At 39.1% G+C, this 18,907-nt stretch overlaps 1 protein-coding gene and 1 non-coding gene across 2 annotated transcripts; both read left to right on the top strand.

Moving 5' to 3' along the window:
• The first annotated feature begins 515 nt into the window (after window positions 1-515).
• Window positions 516-13,849, top strand: LOC124304034 (uncharacterized). The gene is made up of 15 exons (XM_046761972.1): window positions 516-1,035; window positions 3,184-3,365; window positions 3,436-3,618; window positions 3,709-3,922; window positions 4,159-4,373; window positions 4,535-4,720; window positions 4,831-4,981; window positions 5,415-5,627; window positions 9,526-9,590; window positions 9,684-9,866; window positions 10,043-10,256; window positions 10,706-10,920; window positions 11,045-11,233; window positions 11,666-11,801; window positions 13,099-13,849. Exons 1-15 carry the CDS (start codon window positions 1,011-1,013, stop codon window positions 13,293-13,295), a joined length of 2,568 nt encoding a protein of 855 aa, XP_046617928.1. The 5' UTR covers window positions 516-1,010; the 3' UTR covers window positions 13,296-13,849.
• Window positions 12,093-12,256, top strand: LOC124304172 (U1 spliceosomal RNA). Its single transcript, XR_006908073.1, has one exon. It is a non-coding gene; the product is annotated as a U1 spliceosomal RNA (small nuclear RNA).
• Window positions 13,850-18,907: the final 5,058 nt, after the last annotated feature.

An 18,907-nucleotide genomic window follows, 5' to 3' on the forward strand; every position in this document is an offset into this window, starting at 1 on the left:
CGCATGTTTTCTCCACTTGCCAAAGTTATAATAACATATAAAGTGAATTTTCGAAGTAAGTATACCCTGTAAGCGTTTTTCTCCGGAAAAATAAAACTGAACGTGCTATTCGAACGTTGTAGAAAGTTGTCCGCTATTTCAGTGCCTGCGATATTTATTGTTAGATCAGAAGGCCAAGGCTGACCCAAACCCCGAAGGTAAAGGTCAAGACAATAATTCGTATCCACGAGGTAGTTGAACCCCCCGATTGCACATCTGGGAAACTGGCGGACTCTTTCCGTGCTGTAAGTTGATCGGTAGAAAGTCAAGATAAAGTAATTCCCTGTTTTCGAAGATCACGCGCTGATTCCCTGCAAAGCTGACTCTTGACCTGCAGTCCAGATTGCGATATTACATGTTTCGGACGATAACAAGCAATACTGCGCATATGTACGATGATGACGTAAAACAGGAACAGGCCGAAGAAAACAACGCAGAGATTAGAGGTCCAAGAGTTATTACAACCCAGAAGGGGAATCACGCGTCTTTTCGTCTACCACTTTTCGCGATCCCCAAAACACGACACGCCGCCGCAAAACCGAAGTTCAATCTTCGCTCTACGGTCGTACGTACGCATAATTCACGCTAAAGTCAAACTGATCGCACAGTCGGCTGATACGGCCCTACAACTCCGCAAAGAGCTGTTCTCTCACACTGCTGAGGAAGCACGAGCAGAGTGGATGTGTCTGTAATACGTGTATAATTAACCAACACGCCGAGGCGAGAGGCACCACGGCCGTTTCTCCCAGTGTTCCACAGTGTTCATATGAACATGCATCCGAGGGTCGTGTATTCGTAGTTAGCGGTGAACCTTGGCGGACTCAGCGCACCGGTTTGACAGCTAGACCTGGACGACCACCATCCGTGAACCTTCAGTGCCTAGAAGATCCTCCCGGTCACGGAAATATCACGACAGAGCGAATTTCGCAGTTTCGATATTGTGCTTCGTTTTTAAAACCTCGTGGGACAGGATGAGCGGGACTCACACGGGCTCGGGTGAGTAGGATAATTGATATAATTAACAATCGGTATATTATAATCAGAGGAATTCCGAAACGAATTTAAATCGTACAGAGTGACGTGTGAAGTTTTTTTTTTTCTATTTTACAATCTCTCACCTGTTTTAGGAAAAAAACTTTTTAACATAGCGAGGCGACGGGGACAATTATTCGTTGTGAGTATTTCCGGTTGCAAATAACGTGCTCATTGCATTGTAGAAAGAATTTTCGGTATAATTACGACATCGCTATTATAATTACGAAATTATTTCGTGGTCGAGAATAATTCGAATCTTGTTTTTGTAATATACGTTATATTTATATCGTTTTGTTCCTATAGGCGGTAGGAATTTATTACAACCATGTCCACTGCATAAAGCACAGCTTTGGATTCCTGAGTTATAGTTCGTAATAAATTTGAAATATGCTGATCAGGTATTAGATGTTACTTCGCGTACACGTGATATCGAAAAACACCGAGTGAGCGTTAACGTTCGCATACGTAATATTCTATAAAAGATCTGCGCGGACGTGTACCCGTATCAATTTCCAAGCTGGTTATTGGTTGTATACCTATAGTTTGGGATTTCAGTATACGATGCCCGATACTTCACTTTAAATGTAAACATAGATTAGCCACTGGATTTGAAATTAATGACGTTCAATATTACCCTCGTCCGATTGCACGAATTCCAATATTTAATAATCACCGCCGTTTCGGACGTTTTGTATTATCTGCAGTCGGTTTTTAATTTGAGAGATTTTTTTATTAATTATATACGCGTGTAACATATATATCTATACAGGTCTATAACAAGTTTTACTACCAAAAAAACTGCAGAACTTATACCGCGAAAATAAAAAAGTTTGCTACCTTGAACTTAGCAAATCATAACTAAAATAAAATTATGTACGCTGGTCGATGTTGCGTTTTATTACCACGAAGAGATAATTTTTTGCTACTCGTGGGTCAAGTTTCTCAACGAAAACAGTCGGTCGGTTTATCGTTGCCATCAATTTCTACTGTTTGTCTTCTTATTTCTAGCCAGATCTTTGTCTGTATCCACATTATAGATATATTTACACCAAGAACAGGTTTCTTCATATATTTATTCCGTACCCCCATTTGCTTCTCCGGAATCCTCGGCCTTCTCCATTAATGCGAATCATTTCCTGCAGAATTTTTGCTTATCTACTAGCCGGTCTACGACGATTCCACTTTTTACGATTATCCCTCTCACTAGCTTCGATGAAACTGTAGAATGAACTTTTGCTATTGATAAGTTTGCGCGGGTGTCGATTGTGCCCGCACAGAAAATGAATCGACTAGAAATAAGTAGATCAAAGTGAACAGTCGTTCCCTCTGTTTGAAATTGCATTAATCGGATGAGAGCGCAGATGTAAGGATTACATGCTATACATGGTCACGTAGTCACCGCATCTGTCGTTTCATGAAGAATGCATAGCGGCGCTATTTATACGGTAATTTCGTGTTATATAGTCGTTAATGAGCATATTTGATTTGATTTCTTTCGACGCGTGCGTAATACTGCTGTCACTAAATTGTGGAAGATTAATTTTCGGCGAACGATTTCCAATAATAAACGTGCGGTAATTAAGATTGAATATCACTCACGCCAGGCACAAAAATTCCTATTCGAATAACGTCAGGGAGGTTTAAAAGTTTCTGAAAATTATTTACCCACGCCAGGTATAGATTTCTTTCATGATTCTTTACCGAATCCAGTACCGTTGGGAGGTGTTTACTTGCTCGACAAAGATGTAGCGTTTGTTTTTCATCGAGAATTTCCCGGCGGAGGTGGTTGCCCGCGGCATCCTGGAGGTTGACGACCACCGGGTTATTCCATGGTCTCCGGATGACGGTTAACATCATTTTGCTCCTTGCCTGATAGTTTGTCATTTAGCTTCTTACCGCACCATCTGATTATCTTACTCTCTTCTACGTTATACGAACAATACAGTTTATCGCGAGCCCGCTGACTATTCGGAATGTAAAAAGAAAACAAGCACGATGACGTGATTCGGTACGAAAGTGATTTGCATTCAACTCATGGCACTTGGCTAAACGGAAACTAAAGTATCTGCGTGAGAGTACAGTGAAAATCAGTTGGATTCCTGATTCCAGCCATGGCGATCCTCATTCTCGGCTTGACCACAATTTTGGTCTCCATGGTCCCCATGGCGGCTGAGGCTGCAGCGGTTGTACAGAGAAACGCTTCGGCTAGGCAACTGGATTTATGGGAGGACGAGGACTACGTTCCTTACCGAGGTGATCGGTTCAACGTCTTCGACTGGGGTCTGTGCAAGGTATGCTAGAAACGCGTGATACGGTGAAAAAGGGAAATGTCATTCTCAAATTAATGGATAAACTTTGCAGAATCTGGCGGCGAAGTACCCCTCCAACATGCTCATCTCGCCGATATCAGTGAAACTCGCCTTGGTTTTGCTCTACGAAGGTGCTCAAGGCCAAACTGCTCACGAGCTTGCCGGTGCCTTGGAGCTTCCCAATGGTCGTGAAGCGACTCGGGATCGTTTCTCGACCATTCTCCGCTCTTTGCAGGTTCGTCAAGACGCGATATATTGATGGTTCTTCGTCTCGGCATTACATGCAGCAAAAATGTTTACTTCGATGGTATTTATTTTCGCGCAGACGTATCAGCAAGAGTACACCTTGGACATATCTACTCGTCTTATTGTCGACACGTCGATTCAGCCTAAACAACGTTACAGTGCCATCGTCAAGACTTTTTACTCCACAGACGTTGTGACCACTAATTTATCCAATGCCCGTCCTGCACTCGCAAGCATCAATGCATGGGTCAGCAATGTGACTCATGGTCATATTAAGGAAGTTCTTACGGACGGTGAGTTTTTGGGAAAACGTGAATCGGCCAGAGTGTCTGGTCGTACAATTTTTTGACATTCGCAGTCAGTGAATTTATTTCATGAATTGGCAATCATCGTTTTGTCCAGAATTCTACCTACGGACTGTTTAACCGCCTAGTTTATACTCGGCATTATGATTGTCGTATTCTCGGTGTACCTACGTAAAATGAGTGAAGTAATAATCGAGGTAATAATAACTGAATTCAATCGACAGAGCAAAAAATCAAGGAATCCGTTTTCTTGGTGATGAATGCCTTGTACTTTGAGGGGACCTGGCGACATCCGTTCTCGAAGAACGCTACTAAGTATGGCGCCTTCCACACAGACATCGAGAAGACCGTTCAAGTTCCCTACATGAATGCCGTTGGCCGTTTCTATTACGCAGATATTCCAGAGCTGGATGCCCAACTCGTCAGATTGCCTTATCTCGTAGGTTTTACCTCACCGTACACAATGAACTGCCACTCCGAAGTGCCGATATATAACGATAAGAAATCTACTCCAATCCCCATTTTCGAAAAAAGATTAGAAAAACGTATGCATTGTCTTTGAAAATGGCTAGGCTAAACATAAATCGTTGATTTTTTCAGGGTCACAAATACGCGATGTTCATAGTTGTGCCTCGAGCAAGAACCGGGCTTCAGCAGCTAGTGAAAGACATAAACCCGTTCATTATAAAGAATCATATGATGTTGATGCAGGAGATCCCATTGGAAGTATCTTTGCCTAAATTCAAATTCGACTTCACAACTCATTTGGAATCTACGCTTCGTGAGGTGAGATAGATCGCTCTTCGACTGCCTGATCGTACAGTTACATCCGTGTATACTCGCTTATCCGTGAATAATAGCAATTTACTTGAAACTTTGCTTTCGTGTAATTGCAGTTGGGCATCCGAGATATTTTCGACAATACAGCTGCTTTTCCTGGCATAGCTAGAGCCAGGGCAAACTCTCAGCGTCTAATCGTTTCTGACTTTGTTCAGAAAGCAGGCATAGAGGTGGACGAGACTGGTACCACAGCGCAAGTCGTTACTGGTGAGGAGTTTCATAAACTTGGCGATATTTCAATGATTTTCCAGTAGGTTGTAAACAATTTATTCTGCAGAAATGAAAATTTACAGTAGGCAACTTATTAAGCTGGCAGTGTCTGCTTTAGCAATTAAATATATAATCCTTTGAACAGTCTTATAGCTGATCATAACGTAATTCGACGTGGTAAATAAAAATAAATTGTCAAGAGTGGGAGAAAAAAAAGAGGATATGCAATGAAAAAATGAACTTGAATCATTTTACTAGTCTCTGTATTATAAATATCAGATTATTTTTTTCACAAGACACTCACGACATCCAAATATAATAAATCCGGTAGTCAACCCGTAAAAATTCTTACGAAAAAAAATGATAGGAAAATATTAATGAGTATCCTTATTTAACTAATGTCGTTCTTAATTCTCATGTATTTTTTCAGTGGTTTCACTCGGCAACAAGAATTCCGACACAGTTGTCAACGTTAGGCATCCGTTCTTCTTCTTCATAGAGGACGAGTTTTCCGGGGCTATAGTCTTCGTTGGGAAAGTAACGAACCCCCTGGAAACGAATGGATTTTTCGAGGAACCGGTGACAAAATCGCCAAACCCGTTTGGCTCAACGATCTTCAGCGCAGTTCCAGTCGCTGCACCTGGTAAACCCGCAGTAAAGAAAGTGTCTGGGTCATCGAAAAATCCAGTAGATGTTTATCCCTAGAAGTAACACTAACCGTAACACTCATAGTACCAATCCGTTCCTTAATTGTCAAAAGGAGTAATCCGAGAACTTCCAGTGAACAACTTGAGTTTCAGTTGCTTAAATTTCTCGATTTCCGAATTGTGTGTAATTCGTTTCATCTTTCTTTGGAATCCCTGGGGTAGAGTATATATTTTTTTCTTAATAGCAAACAGTATTTAAGTACAACGGCAAGTAACCTTCGTTGGGATGTTTTTCAAACCATCGTTCCTTTTAACGTAATTCTAGAATTTACCTACAATAAATTCACAGCCAGCAATAGCGAATGAGCTGTGTACTGTATATACTCACTTAAGTATCCCGTTTGGTAGCGACTTCAGTGTCAAATGGTATGCATACGTCCATCTTTCATCCTCTCTTTCCGAGGACGTTTGGTATATTTTATTATTACTATTGTCTACGGCATATTATAGACAACATTGTTAGTCATTGTAGCTAGTCGAGAGGATGAACTGGGTTCGAAATTAAAAAAAGCATTACGCATTCGAATATCTAAATTATACAAAAATGCATGCTGGTTATATTATCTGTACAGCAACAAAATAAACATTTTCTTATTTTTCAATATAAATTAGGTAAAGATCGGTTTGAGGAGGACAAGATTTTTTTTTTACTTGTTGAGAGAATAACAATATTATTAGGGAACTACAATAAGAATCTTACCAGCGTGTACTTAATCAATGTTTCAATTTCAAATTCATAATACAGCGTAACCGGCTCTTACCCTACATTACGCGAACGCGTGTCGAAAGCATTGGTTGTCATATCAGCAGTAATCTCACATACATAGTCAGACTCACCAGTCACAAATAAATTCACCTCACCTCATCTCACTACAATACACTTCACTTATGTATTCCGTATTAGTTGGTATAACTATAACTATATCTTTATCTTTTTCTTTTCCTTTTTCTTCTTTTCTCATGCAGCCCTTGTTTCATTTCTCTTCTCTGTAATTTACCTCGTCGTTTGGCTGTTAATAAATACCAATTACCAGTCTCTTAACCATGACGCTTTCTGTTTTTTAATTCTTTTATATTCTTGTAAATGGTGGTTGACCTCTCTTCCAATAAATTTCCCATTCAAACGAATCCAATTTCCCAGAAACAGGAAATTCAATGACCTTAATTACCTTTCGTAGTCAACAAATAACTTTTCAATGCAGGAACAACGGTTCGTTGCCTATACATTATGAATCCCTTGAAATGTTAATATTTGCCTAGAAATAATCCTCCCAGGTTGATCAAGATCAAGCGAATATTACTGCAGAAGATTGAGCTAATCGTGAGTAACGAAATACATCGCTATGTTAAATACAAAATTTAAATTGCAGAGATTCCAGATTTCGTAAACGCTTATTTACGTTGTATACGTGAACCGATTATTAGCAACGACCGAATCTGTTAGTATAACATTGCATCTGGTAGAGCTAAAACCGGTCACAAGTATGCTGTCGCTGACAAGAAGTTGGCGGAGAAAAAAAAACAGGTAGGGAATTTCGGATCAATCGTTGTGCAATATACGTAATAAGGAAGGGAAAAAACATAATTTGCACATCGGTGCACATCATTGATCATCGTATACAACTGTCTCCATTCACCCGGAAAGAATTTCAAGTTTCGTTTGAGAAAAAAACCGGTTTCGCATCACGAGCATTAATCAAATACCACCTGAAATTTTAAATGCTGGTTTAACCCACCTTCGAATAAAATTACGAATCATCTTACCCAGAATAGAACTCGACGCGATAAGACAAATAAAAACATTGCCGGTGATATTTAATTGAAATCGCGTCATACTCATTTGAATATCAGACTGAAAAACGATACGTCGCAATCAGTAATTCTTTCTACTCTTCTGCGGGTATACAAACTGCATCCCTTACAATTCAATTAGGGTTGTCAAAAGGTACTTAAAAAAATCAACAGTATTTGGAGCTGTTTCTGTTGTTTTTTTTTTTTTTTTTTCATCACGACATTGACACAACAGATTGAAAGATTGTAGTTATTAACCGAATGACTCGCTCTTTCGTTCGAGGCTTGTGGGTGTAATTTCTGTACAGGTTTATTGGCGTGTATACAAACTGTATTCAGGTTTGACCGTTGCGCGTGAATACCCAAAGGTGTGTACGCACGTAAATTGGTGACGTAGTAACAACATTCGCCTTTTCGCGTTCCGCGAAGATAGATTCAGGATATTCAGAACCTCGAATCTGACGATTGGGAAGGGGAATTGTCGAAAGCCGTCCCCGTGATCATTGGGAGGGGAGGAAGAACACAGAGATCATCCGAAGAGCGACCGTCATCGCGGACGGTCCCAGGGCAATCGGGAATCCCGTAATACAAACGACACCTAAGCGCTTCGATCACTTTGTTGATCGTTCGATCGATCAGTCCTCCGGCGTCCGTCGAGCCTTCAGACCGTGGACGGTGCGGAAAGTGCGGAAAGTGGAAAGATAAAGGAACAGTAAACGGGAAACATGTTGATGTACGCAGTGTTGTTCGGCTTGGGCCTCTGCGTGACTTCAGGTATAAGTTGTTGCATTTCATACCGCGTGAACACGACGGGACCGTCCATGACCCCAATCGCGTTGCCTCGTCTGTTTGTTTCATTAAATACTTTCCGCGTTGTTACATCCTTATCGCGTTGCACAACTATCTCAATCGAAAATTGCTTTGCACGAGCTTTCCGCTTTGTGTGAACGCGTGCAATTTGACGGAAGTCATTACGGATCCGATATAAATGTGCGATTGTTTAGCCCGGTGCTTTGTTTCCAATTTCGCAACAGCTAGTGATTAGGAAAGGTCCGGGTCTCTCGTTATTTCACAATACTGATCGGGATTTTAAAGCAGCTCACTTGTTGAAAACCGATTCCTAAGAAGGTTTCCAGCATCGCGTCTGGCCTCAAAGATTCTTGAAGGACTTTCATATTACTGCCACAGAATAATTTTACAGTAGAGTAACTTTTCTACACAAAATTTACGTCTTACGTTGAGTTATGGGTATCTCGGGCATTCGGTATTCGAACTGTGTCCATATCTCCTTAATACCTAACGTCGGCGAGTCGTTTTGAGCTGATCTGTTGCTCATTCCGTAAAGCGGCGAACAGTGACCTTGTCGTACTTACGAAATTGTCACCGATAGGTAAATAATAACCTAGGAACAGACAGCTTAAGAAAAGCTGTATGAGCTGTGTGAAATCCGGTAAACGTCGAAATAAAACTTTTAATTGCTTAACGCTACGTTGCGTTTGTGTGATCGAACGACGGTGAGAGGAAGGAATACTTGAGGTTATTTTTATAAACGGCTACTAGAATTCTAGTCAATCTCATCTAGGCACCGATTACCAGATAAACTCTTCTTACTGTCAGCCCACTGCACTTGAATACGAATATAATGCGCAGATGGCCGTAAATGACAGAAAAAGATAATTAATCAAATTTTTTATATACTAAACTCCACTCAAGTGCAATAGCGTGCTTGGAGGCCTGTCATGGTCAGCCTTGACTCGACGCTGGTTGCTTCATAAGCTGGGATTTCCCAAGGCGCACAAACACATGACCGGCTACAGGACCGCGTTCCGTTTAACTCGTTTCTTCCATTTATTATTAATTAACTCCGGTCGAAGAATTTCTCTCTCTCTCTCTCTCTCTCCCTCTCCTCCCTCTCTTTCTCTTTTTTTCTCTATCTCTGCTTTTTTTCCCTCTCACGATCAGATGATATTAATCTCCAAATCGTCCCCGTGCTCTGGGAAATACCTTTTAGTAAGTTTCATATCTCTATGTCTTATTTTTCAGTCACACCTGCGACAGATCCGAATGCTGGCGACAGATTCAACTTCTTCGACATTGAACTTCTGCAGGTATAAATATTAGAAAAACGCTTCAATCACCAAACCGATTCCAGGTCATGTGTTGATACAAAGTCGTTCATTTATGTAATCTGTTATTGTAAGGCCCTGACCGCGGAAGGCGAAGATAATATTGTCGTGGCTCCGGCAAGCGTGAAGGCAGCATTGACCGCTCTGGTTGAAGGAACCGGCGGTCGCACTGCCACCGAAATCCTTACCTTGCTCAGACTACCCTCGGACACAGAGAGCCTGAGGTTGGCTGCGGAACGTTCTTTGGCTCCTTTCAAGGTGAGATACGCGCCTCGGGTCAACTCGGTATATATATATGTATTAAAATTGGATACCTGCGGACGAAAGTGATTTGGAAAATCACCGTTCATCAGCAATCACGAAATGCGTACCGCCGTCACTGTCGCATCGTGTAATTGTGCGACTAAAGTGCGACCGATTGATTTTTGTTCAAGGTACGAAGGGTCGGCGCTGAATTGGATATTGCCACGCGTTTGTGGACCGGAAACGACGTCACGGTTAATCCAAAGTACAGTGAGATTTTGCGGCAATACTACAATAGCGACGTTGAGGTTGTTAACTTTGTCGACGCTCCAGGAGCTTCTCATTTAATAAACAACTGGGTACGCGAAACAACTAGGGGACACATTAAATCCATCGTCGATCCTGGTAAGACCTGTTTCTTTAGTCGTCCATTACATCCGATAGGTGACCAAAAATTAAGATGTTGTTAGTTGTAACAAATCTGTATTCATCGGTAGTGCTTCAAACACCAAATTCGCATTACATTTCAGGAAATTAATAAATACATGACGAAAATAAACCGGTTACTCGAGCCAATTTCATAAATATCAAATTTGATGATATAATGTTGTTAAATATTGGCACTGAAACTGGCATGCTCTTCGGTGTACCCCAAATGGACATAAAAGTCATATAATTATACTGAACTTTTCTTCTCGACCGATGATCACACTCAGTGCCCTGAAATCGTGTGTGATCGTCAAATGTCAAACCGTAGACAACTATCTTAAGCACAGAATTTTTCGCAGAAAAAAAACTGCCGAATAGCAATTTGTACCACACTATAAACATCAGTGAGACGTATGTAATTACAGGCAGTCTTGGTTCCGGAGTGCGGTTGCTATTGACGAATGCGTTGTATCTGAAGAGCACGTGGAAGACATCATTCGATCGGAGTTTGACCGCCCCAAGATGTTTCCAGGTGCCAAATTACGGCTGTGAGAATACCTACCTCATGGAGAGTTTGGCATATTATCCGTACGCCTACATTCCGTCGTTGCAGGCCGAAGCGATAGAGCTTCCATACGCGGTGAGTGTATAAAGGGCTTTTCCAAATATTCAAACTTTGACGAGGTACTTGAATTCTTAACCCCGTTGGACCTTGAGTGCTGAGAAATTCGTACGATAATGCGTTTAAACTTTGATATTTCCAGGATGGGAAACTGTCCATGTTGATTCTACTCCCTGAGCGCCTCGAGGACGGAATACACGCGCTCATGAAGGACTTGGCTCACACTCCGCTGCCAAGTATCATTGGTAGCCTACAAGAAACGGAAGTCCTTTTGTCTGTACCGAGGTTCAGCATCGAAACCAAGATAGATCTGCGATCAGTTTTAGAAAGTGTAAGTTTACCGTGATACTATACCACGAGTGGTAGACGTTCGCATGTATGTTCAAACTTACGTTAGAAATGGAACGGATGAAGACCTCGGTTTGAATAGGGAAAAAGGTCGAACGAAATGTGATTCAGAGTTTCATTCAGCCTAGACAGATTCTGGTTTTTATTTTATACTTATAACCGTTGTGGGTAATTGCCGGTATTCGAACAAGGCACTCAATGTCAGTGAGTATTATAATCATTTCGAACGGACGATACTTGAAAAATTTCACACGGATGCGTGATGATATAGAATGCCGGAAGTATCCTGGTATCGAGTAATTTTTTCGCATTTACATGTGGACTACACAATCGGCACGGCCTTCTGTCGATTCAAAGAAGATAATAGAAGTTCTTGTACAGGAAATTTCATTTCATACAACTTTCTCTTTCGCAGCTTGGAATCAAAGACTTATTTGACTTGAAAGCCAACATTTCCGGAATCGCAAACGGCCCTCTCAAGGTGGGGAATATACTGCACAATGCGAAGATCGAGGTGAACGAGGAAGGAACAATTGCTTCAGCAGTTACAGGTAAGTTACACAAGAATGAACTACTACGCTATACTATTATAGTCAAGAAACACGAGGACAGGAAAATTGTCGAGCTCTTTTTTATCCAGTCGTTTATATTCTTGACAATCTCTCGTTATATCGACGATGAAACAAAATTTATCTAGGTATATACTATAAAACAAAGTACACGCGTATCGCATAGCGAAAAACTTGCAATTAACGCCAATAGATAGTGTCAAGCCGAAAGGAAATCTCGCGTATGAAGTTCGCCGATGAAAAGTTGACTTCCGCTCTATATTTCGTCGCGTCAAACTTACCTGGCGCAAAGGTTTACCGTGATCAAGAAGGCTGTTCCTTCGAGGCGAGGCTCTTCCATTGCACATCGGTTGAGTTGACCCTTGCGATTGCCCCAAACGCGGGCACTCGTGCGTACAATTTTTGAGTGTTGGGACTTGCGTTCGCGCGGTCCCTGATATATTTATAGTAAAACTATGAAAATCTCGCCTGTAGCCTTGCAGAGCCGTGTGGAATGGAAATGTCTCGCTTATCCGACATAATTCAGCAAAAGTTCAAGTCTCGAGATACATATCACTTTATTCGTTTTTCATAGATTACAGTACCCAGAAGTATCTCTTTTCACTTTGTTGCATACATTGAACAATGTTGCTTCTTGATACGATATTATCTATTACATGTATGAACGGATGAATAATTGTCCGTCATAACAAAGATTATATTACATGTATAACCTATGCTGTATGTTTATTGTTCGAATTCATACAGCAAAATATTATTCAAGGCATAACTGCTTGTCATTTTGCATTGCGAACCGATCAAACTTACCAAAATACCTACTGGTTCATGTTTATAGGCTTAAATGTTGCGAGAGAGGAATACATAGGACGATAAATTGACGATACGTTACAAAGTGTTCTTTGTTAGTTTTCTTTTTTTGACTCTTCGTATCGCCTAACACACACAATAACAATTTGCTGATCATAGACCGCGTTGATTTATCACTCAAAGGTCGAGTATCGTGGTAATTAATCAACCATTGTCTACTCTCGATAAAGAATTTTTCGTCTTTGCCGGCTGTAATCGGCATTTTTTTTTTATTAAATACTGACCGATATATTTTTTCATATATTATGCAAGGCTTATTAATTTTTTTTTTATAGATATTCACTTTTTATTAAACTGCAGAATAGAGAATATTAACAGAAACATAATCGAATTTGGACCTTTACCTGAACATTTTCATCACTCAAACTTTTTAACGGATGTATCTAATAATTGAATATTCGCTTTTTCGAAGGAATTGCGGTTGTGCCATTGATGGGTTCCACGGTTCAGCGTTTCCGAGCCGATCATCCGTTCGTCTTCATCCTGCGGGACTCGGACTCGGGTTCTGTGCTTTTCGCGGGTCGAGTCACAAGACCAGACTTGATCCCAGTTTCGGGAGCGCAGAATAATATTAACATGTCGCGTCGCTTGCTCCGCAGAAGTGTATAATAAACATTGATATATTGTATAGACTTATGCGCGTACAATTACGGGAAAACTGTTATTATAATTGCAATTTTTACTATCAAATTGAACCTTTTTTCGTTACTGCAGTCCATAGAAAGTAATTCAACTGAATTTTAGGCGGCTTTGATTAGTCGAATCTTTTATTTTCATTACACTCTACGTATAACGTTTCATATTCTTTCATTTCCTCGATTTTTCTCACATTAAGCTTTATCTATAGTCAACGTTAAAAACTTGCGGTTATTGACGTCACTTGCCGACGACGCATCGGCAAGAACTGCACTTGTCGGGCGTCGCGACGCCTAACAATACTTATAATTATGTAAGCGGCTTGACGGACGACGCTCGGATTACGTCACGATTAGTGCTAGTTTATAACGAATTGTTTTTACGAGTATCGCGGTTCGATTACGCCGCGCGCTTACTTTGACTATACTTTGCTTTTTTAATTGTAATTATTGTTATTTTGGTTACTATTATTACGATGATTATCGTCTCTGTGAGCACTGTAACAATAAATTCCATTTACCGATGTAGCATTTTTTGATTTCGTAGTTCTGATTATTTTCTCTTGTTATTGCATTTATTAACGACATAAACTTCTGTTTTACCTCTTTTTTCGTCACGATGATATGTCGGGTGTTCCTAGAGGTCAATAATATTTTTATGTAACCGCACAATTGGACCGTACATTTTTTTAAGATTATATTTAAAAACAGCGGCAAACACTTTTGATTTGCACAGTTGAAAAGCGGTATGAAACTTTGCCTAACATCAATTTAAAGTTCAGAGAGTTTTTAATTGCGGGATTCGAAATGGCAAAAGTATAATTTTAAACTAAATTCGCTGATCAGTTGACAACTGAAATTCTGATAACAGATAGGAAACCTCATATACATACAGCGATGCGAACACAAACGAAATTTAGAGTTTCCTACCGTTTATATTTCGTTTATTAATTCAGGCCAAGGCCTACACGTTAAGTAACAAGTAATCGGCAATCCCATTGTACCGACCTCTTTATAAACCTGAATCAAAATTTACGCTTATTCTGCGCCTACAAGTTCGATTAACACTAGCTTAATATTTTATCATTGACAGGAGATGATAGACTGTCAGGTAAAAAATGCGATGTGACAGGTGGTTGAATAGACTGGTAAAAAAGCTAAAAAGGATTGTAAACATTCGCTTTAAGTTTACGTTATAATGAATTATGTCCACCTAATAAGATCGGAAAGTTATACATAAATATCTATTCGATTGCCAGATATACGTAGCTGTATGAAATATTAATAATGCCATTCCTTAATTAATTTTTTGCACGGTTATCTAATCAGACCGAAATATTGCCAGACACTGAATAAAACAGTCTTTCATTCTCAGTCCATATTAATCTATGAACCTATAATTGGATAAAGATAAGAATTCATTTGGCCTGTAATAAAACTGAGCGACAAACCTAGTTATTACAATCGAATATCACCTTGGCGAATTTGCAGACTCTTGAATTGAATGTATTTTAACTATTTCACTGACACCGAAACTTTAAAATGATTTTTGTCACTGTGAGAAAATCTAGCTAAAACAGAACAAAACTAACTTACGAAATATTCCGATCGATCGACCGTTCGTTAAAAAAATTTTGTAGGTGGCTTATTTAGACACACAAGAACACTAATCGTCAAAGTTTACTCGGACTGGAATTTCTGATAGGTTAAAGGTCAGACTTCCTGCTTTAAAGTAACATCGCCGCGATCCTATATTAAATATTTATTAGTGATACAAAATCCCATCCGATGTTTATCTCCGATCCAAGTGCAATGCGTGTATCTTTTACTATGGACCGTGTGAATTACAAACGTTTACATATTTTTGTATGTCGAATTGACGAGGACAATGAAAATCGGCTGTAAGTGCAATTAAAAAAAAAAAAAGAATTTCACAGACGACTTCAAACGACAAATAACTATGCGGCAAAGAAAAAACAGTTTTTCTGTGATTGTGAAATTACAGACTGTAAGCAATTTTCGACAGCCTTTTTCAATTCTCCTTTAAATTAGTTTGCATTTTGACGCTGCCTGTAACGAGACAGTTCAATTATATGACGCGAAATTAGTCTACACCGAAAACTAGACCGCAATTAAATTCGTGATTGAAAATGGTGTTGCATTATATAACGTATTATTGTATATGGTGGCGACCCATATTAACACATGCTTGTTACGGGATGGTGTGGTTTGGACGGTCCTTGAGCTACAATAAATCATTAAATTATCCGGAAGTCCATGAAATCTGAAAGTATATATCGGATCAGTGATTCTTACGAATTAAATTAAGTTTTCACTTCGAATTTCACCTCATTTCAATTTTAATTTTTCATATTGAAAATTGCAAAGTGATTTTATCTATATTATGAATTTTTTTTCCCTCAAATAGACGAGTATAAAAATTGCTGACGAGACGCGTGGTAAAAATTTTTGAGAAATGAGATCAAGATCTAGATTCGACGGAACATAATATTTACAATAATAGAACACGTGTTCTGCTGAGCCTGTAAATAGTCTGCGTATAATACACATAGCTGATTATAGTGAGTAGCGGCAACCGGGTAGCGAAACCAGAGTCATTACAGATTGGAGCGAGGAGATGATAAAGTTGCGAATACGATAAAAAAAAAAAAAAAATATTCAACCTACGCGAAGATTACGTAGGTATAACGTTCTTTCTCTCTCGCTCTAATCGTTTCGCTGCGTTGCTTTCATGCAGAAAGAAACGACCGCGAATTTGCGATCTCATTCGCGTGCGCGAGGTTGGTGATATTCGCTATTTTATCGAGCGTAAAGTCGCTGTCGGGACTCCTCGATAATTCCTGCATGGTATATTTCGGTGTTAAGCCGTGATCAGGACTCCGATGGTTTCGGTATTTACTTTTATTAGCTTTTACGACACGTCACGAGGCTTCTAAATAGGAATGAATTATTATACTGCTTCTGCTTCAAATTGAAAACGAGCTTCTAAACCGTAACGTGAAAATTAATTTTTCGATACAACTCAAAGCAAAAACCTCAAATCAGGAAACCCGAATTCTTCGAATTCTAGGAATGCTCTTGCACCTCCTAAATAGTGCATATCACAAAGGACAACAGAAATATGAAAAAATTTCTTTCACACATTTTGTCATAATTATGCCATTCTGCTCATAATTTTTAGTGCTCTTCCAGTACACATAAAAGCAAAAGGCTATTTATTATTGTACAGAGAAATATTGAGATTCTGGAACAAACATCAATTTTGAGAGGTATATTTTTCCCTTAATTTGATATTTTTTGGAAAATTTGTCATTTTCTATATAAAAAAATGTCTCATCCAAATTGAGATAATGGGTTCTTGATTGGAAAAAAATTAACATACACGAGTTTCGTATGTCTAGCAAGGTCATGATTTCAATAAGTGTGAATGTAGTACTAAAACAATTGACAATTAAAGTGCACTAAATCTTTTGTGCTTCTGCAATTTAAAGATAACGATGCAATATGTAGCTGGTTGCGTCAGCAATTATCCAAAATATCAGCTAGTTTCTTAGGAGGTGGAGGTTTAGTTAATGAATTTAAGCATTATTCGAGTAGACCGTGCCGAATTTTTTTTTTGACCATTTTAGCGTATTTACAGTGAAAATGGTGGGATCTACCCCCTATGATCCCTTGGCCTGCAAGCATCTTGTTCTGCGCCAATGACGTAACGAAAGGAGAATATATAATTCTGGAAGGTGGTTGAACAGTCAATTGATTACCTGCAGCTAAATATACACTTACTAAGGTCATATTCACGTATGGTCATAATATATGTAGCTCAGCTCATGACTTTATTTTTTTTTCTCTTTATAAATACCGATTAATTTCACCATTTGGAAACACCTATTTTGATGTAAAGTGTTTCAAATTTGCAACAAAATAATTTCAAATTGGCAGACAATTGGACGGCACGTGATTGAAAAATTACTGTTTGTACTTTAAAGGTGCATTTTTTGTACTTTTCCACAGCTTCTTGACAATAAATATCAAAATTAAGATTTCTCTTAGAATCTTGAGAGTTTTTGTTATGTCAAAATCACTATTTTACATTTTTTTCCACAAACAAGAAAAGCACTAAAAATTCGAAGAAGAATTGTATGATTTCGCTCATGCGCAAAATGAATGCCATGATTCTAATTAAATAAGGAGCCAAAAATATTTTTTTTAAATTGTTTGGGATGAAGTATAAATGCGTTTCAGGACTTTCGAGAATCATTCGTCCGTACATATATGCCGACGATTTTGCGTCACGTCTTACGCATAAAATTGCGGCGTCCGCGTCAGAGGAAAACCGCAGACTTCATCTTCGGGTTATCTTAAGCTTATTAACGTTTGGTCGACGGTGCAAGTAACCATAAGAATGGAGACACAGCCAGGTCAAAAAAAAGATTCATCTTTGTAGTGTACTCTTTACTGAAAAACAACAACTATCACTTTCAAGCTATTTAGAGCTTGTCAAGATAATCCACAGAATATCGATTTCTACAATCTGAAATTCTCAATTTATTACCTGAATCCGAAGTCGGATAGTTAAAGTAAATCTTCGAATTCACTAATTAGTCATTCTTTCGCATGAATTTTATTCGCTTCAGTCTTATCCTCCCCAGATGATAAAATTCATAATTTCTTGGTAAGAATTATATATAGGAAATTATAACGTTGGTAATTTTCCTTATAACATTATTACATACGAATCTGATGACTCTGCAACATCTTTTGACTAATAAAGTGAGCGGCACCACATACGAGCTTCAACTGTTGAGCATTTTTGATGCAGAATTTTCGCTTAAATAATTAAAGAATTGAGGGTATTTCCTAACAGTGTATAAAAATATATCGTAAAATTTGTTAAAGTTTGCAGTGGTCGATACAATATGAAATAACTTATATAGATATAGATAGAATAACGCGAGTGCGGTACAATCTTGAAGAGACTAAGAAAGCAGATTCACGGAGAGTACGTGTTCGAGTGGAGGAAATCTTTATAACTAAGAATAAATTTTATTAGTTTGAATTGTTGGAAGTGAATAAGAATAGAAGTGGAGAGGAATTCGAGGAAGTCTAGAAAATATCATTTGTGATGATTGGCTGAGAAAGCGAAGTGGAAAATTTGTGTTCATCGTTAGGATTCTTCGAAAAGTCGAAGGAGGGGGAATTAGGGGTTGTGGTTAGTTTGTAGCAGGGGTGCGCGGTATTTCGGTATCTCCTTTCTCGGAATGTATCGACACGGGAACCTTCTGCCAATACCGATACCGAATATCGAAATTTCGATAAATACCGAAGTACATACCGAAATTTCTGATAAACTAAATACTATTTAGATTATCTATATTTAGTACAGTTCAATACAAATTATTCTTAGTCTTCTTCCGATGGTATTTGTAGATTAAAGAGTTTACCGAAAATTCGATATTTCGGTCAACCGAAACTACCGAATACGAAACCCGTACCGAAAATCGGTACCTAATTTCCGTTACTGCGCACTCCTAGTTTATAGCTGTTAGAATTTTGAAAGCTTACGAC

The sequence above is a fragment of the Neodiprion virginianus genome, chromosome 4 (genome assembly GCF_021901495.1).
Source record: "Neodiprion virginianus isolate iyNeoVirg1 chromosome 4, iyNeoVirg1.1, whole genome shotgun sequence".
Classification (NCBI taxonomy): Eukaryota; Metazoa; Arthropoda; class Insecta; order Hymenoptera; family Diprionidae; genus Neodiprion; species Neodiprion virginianus.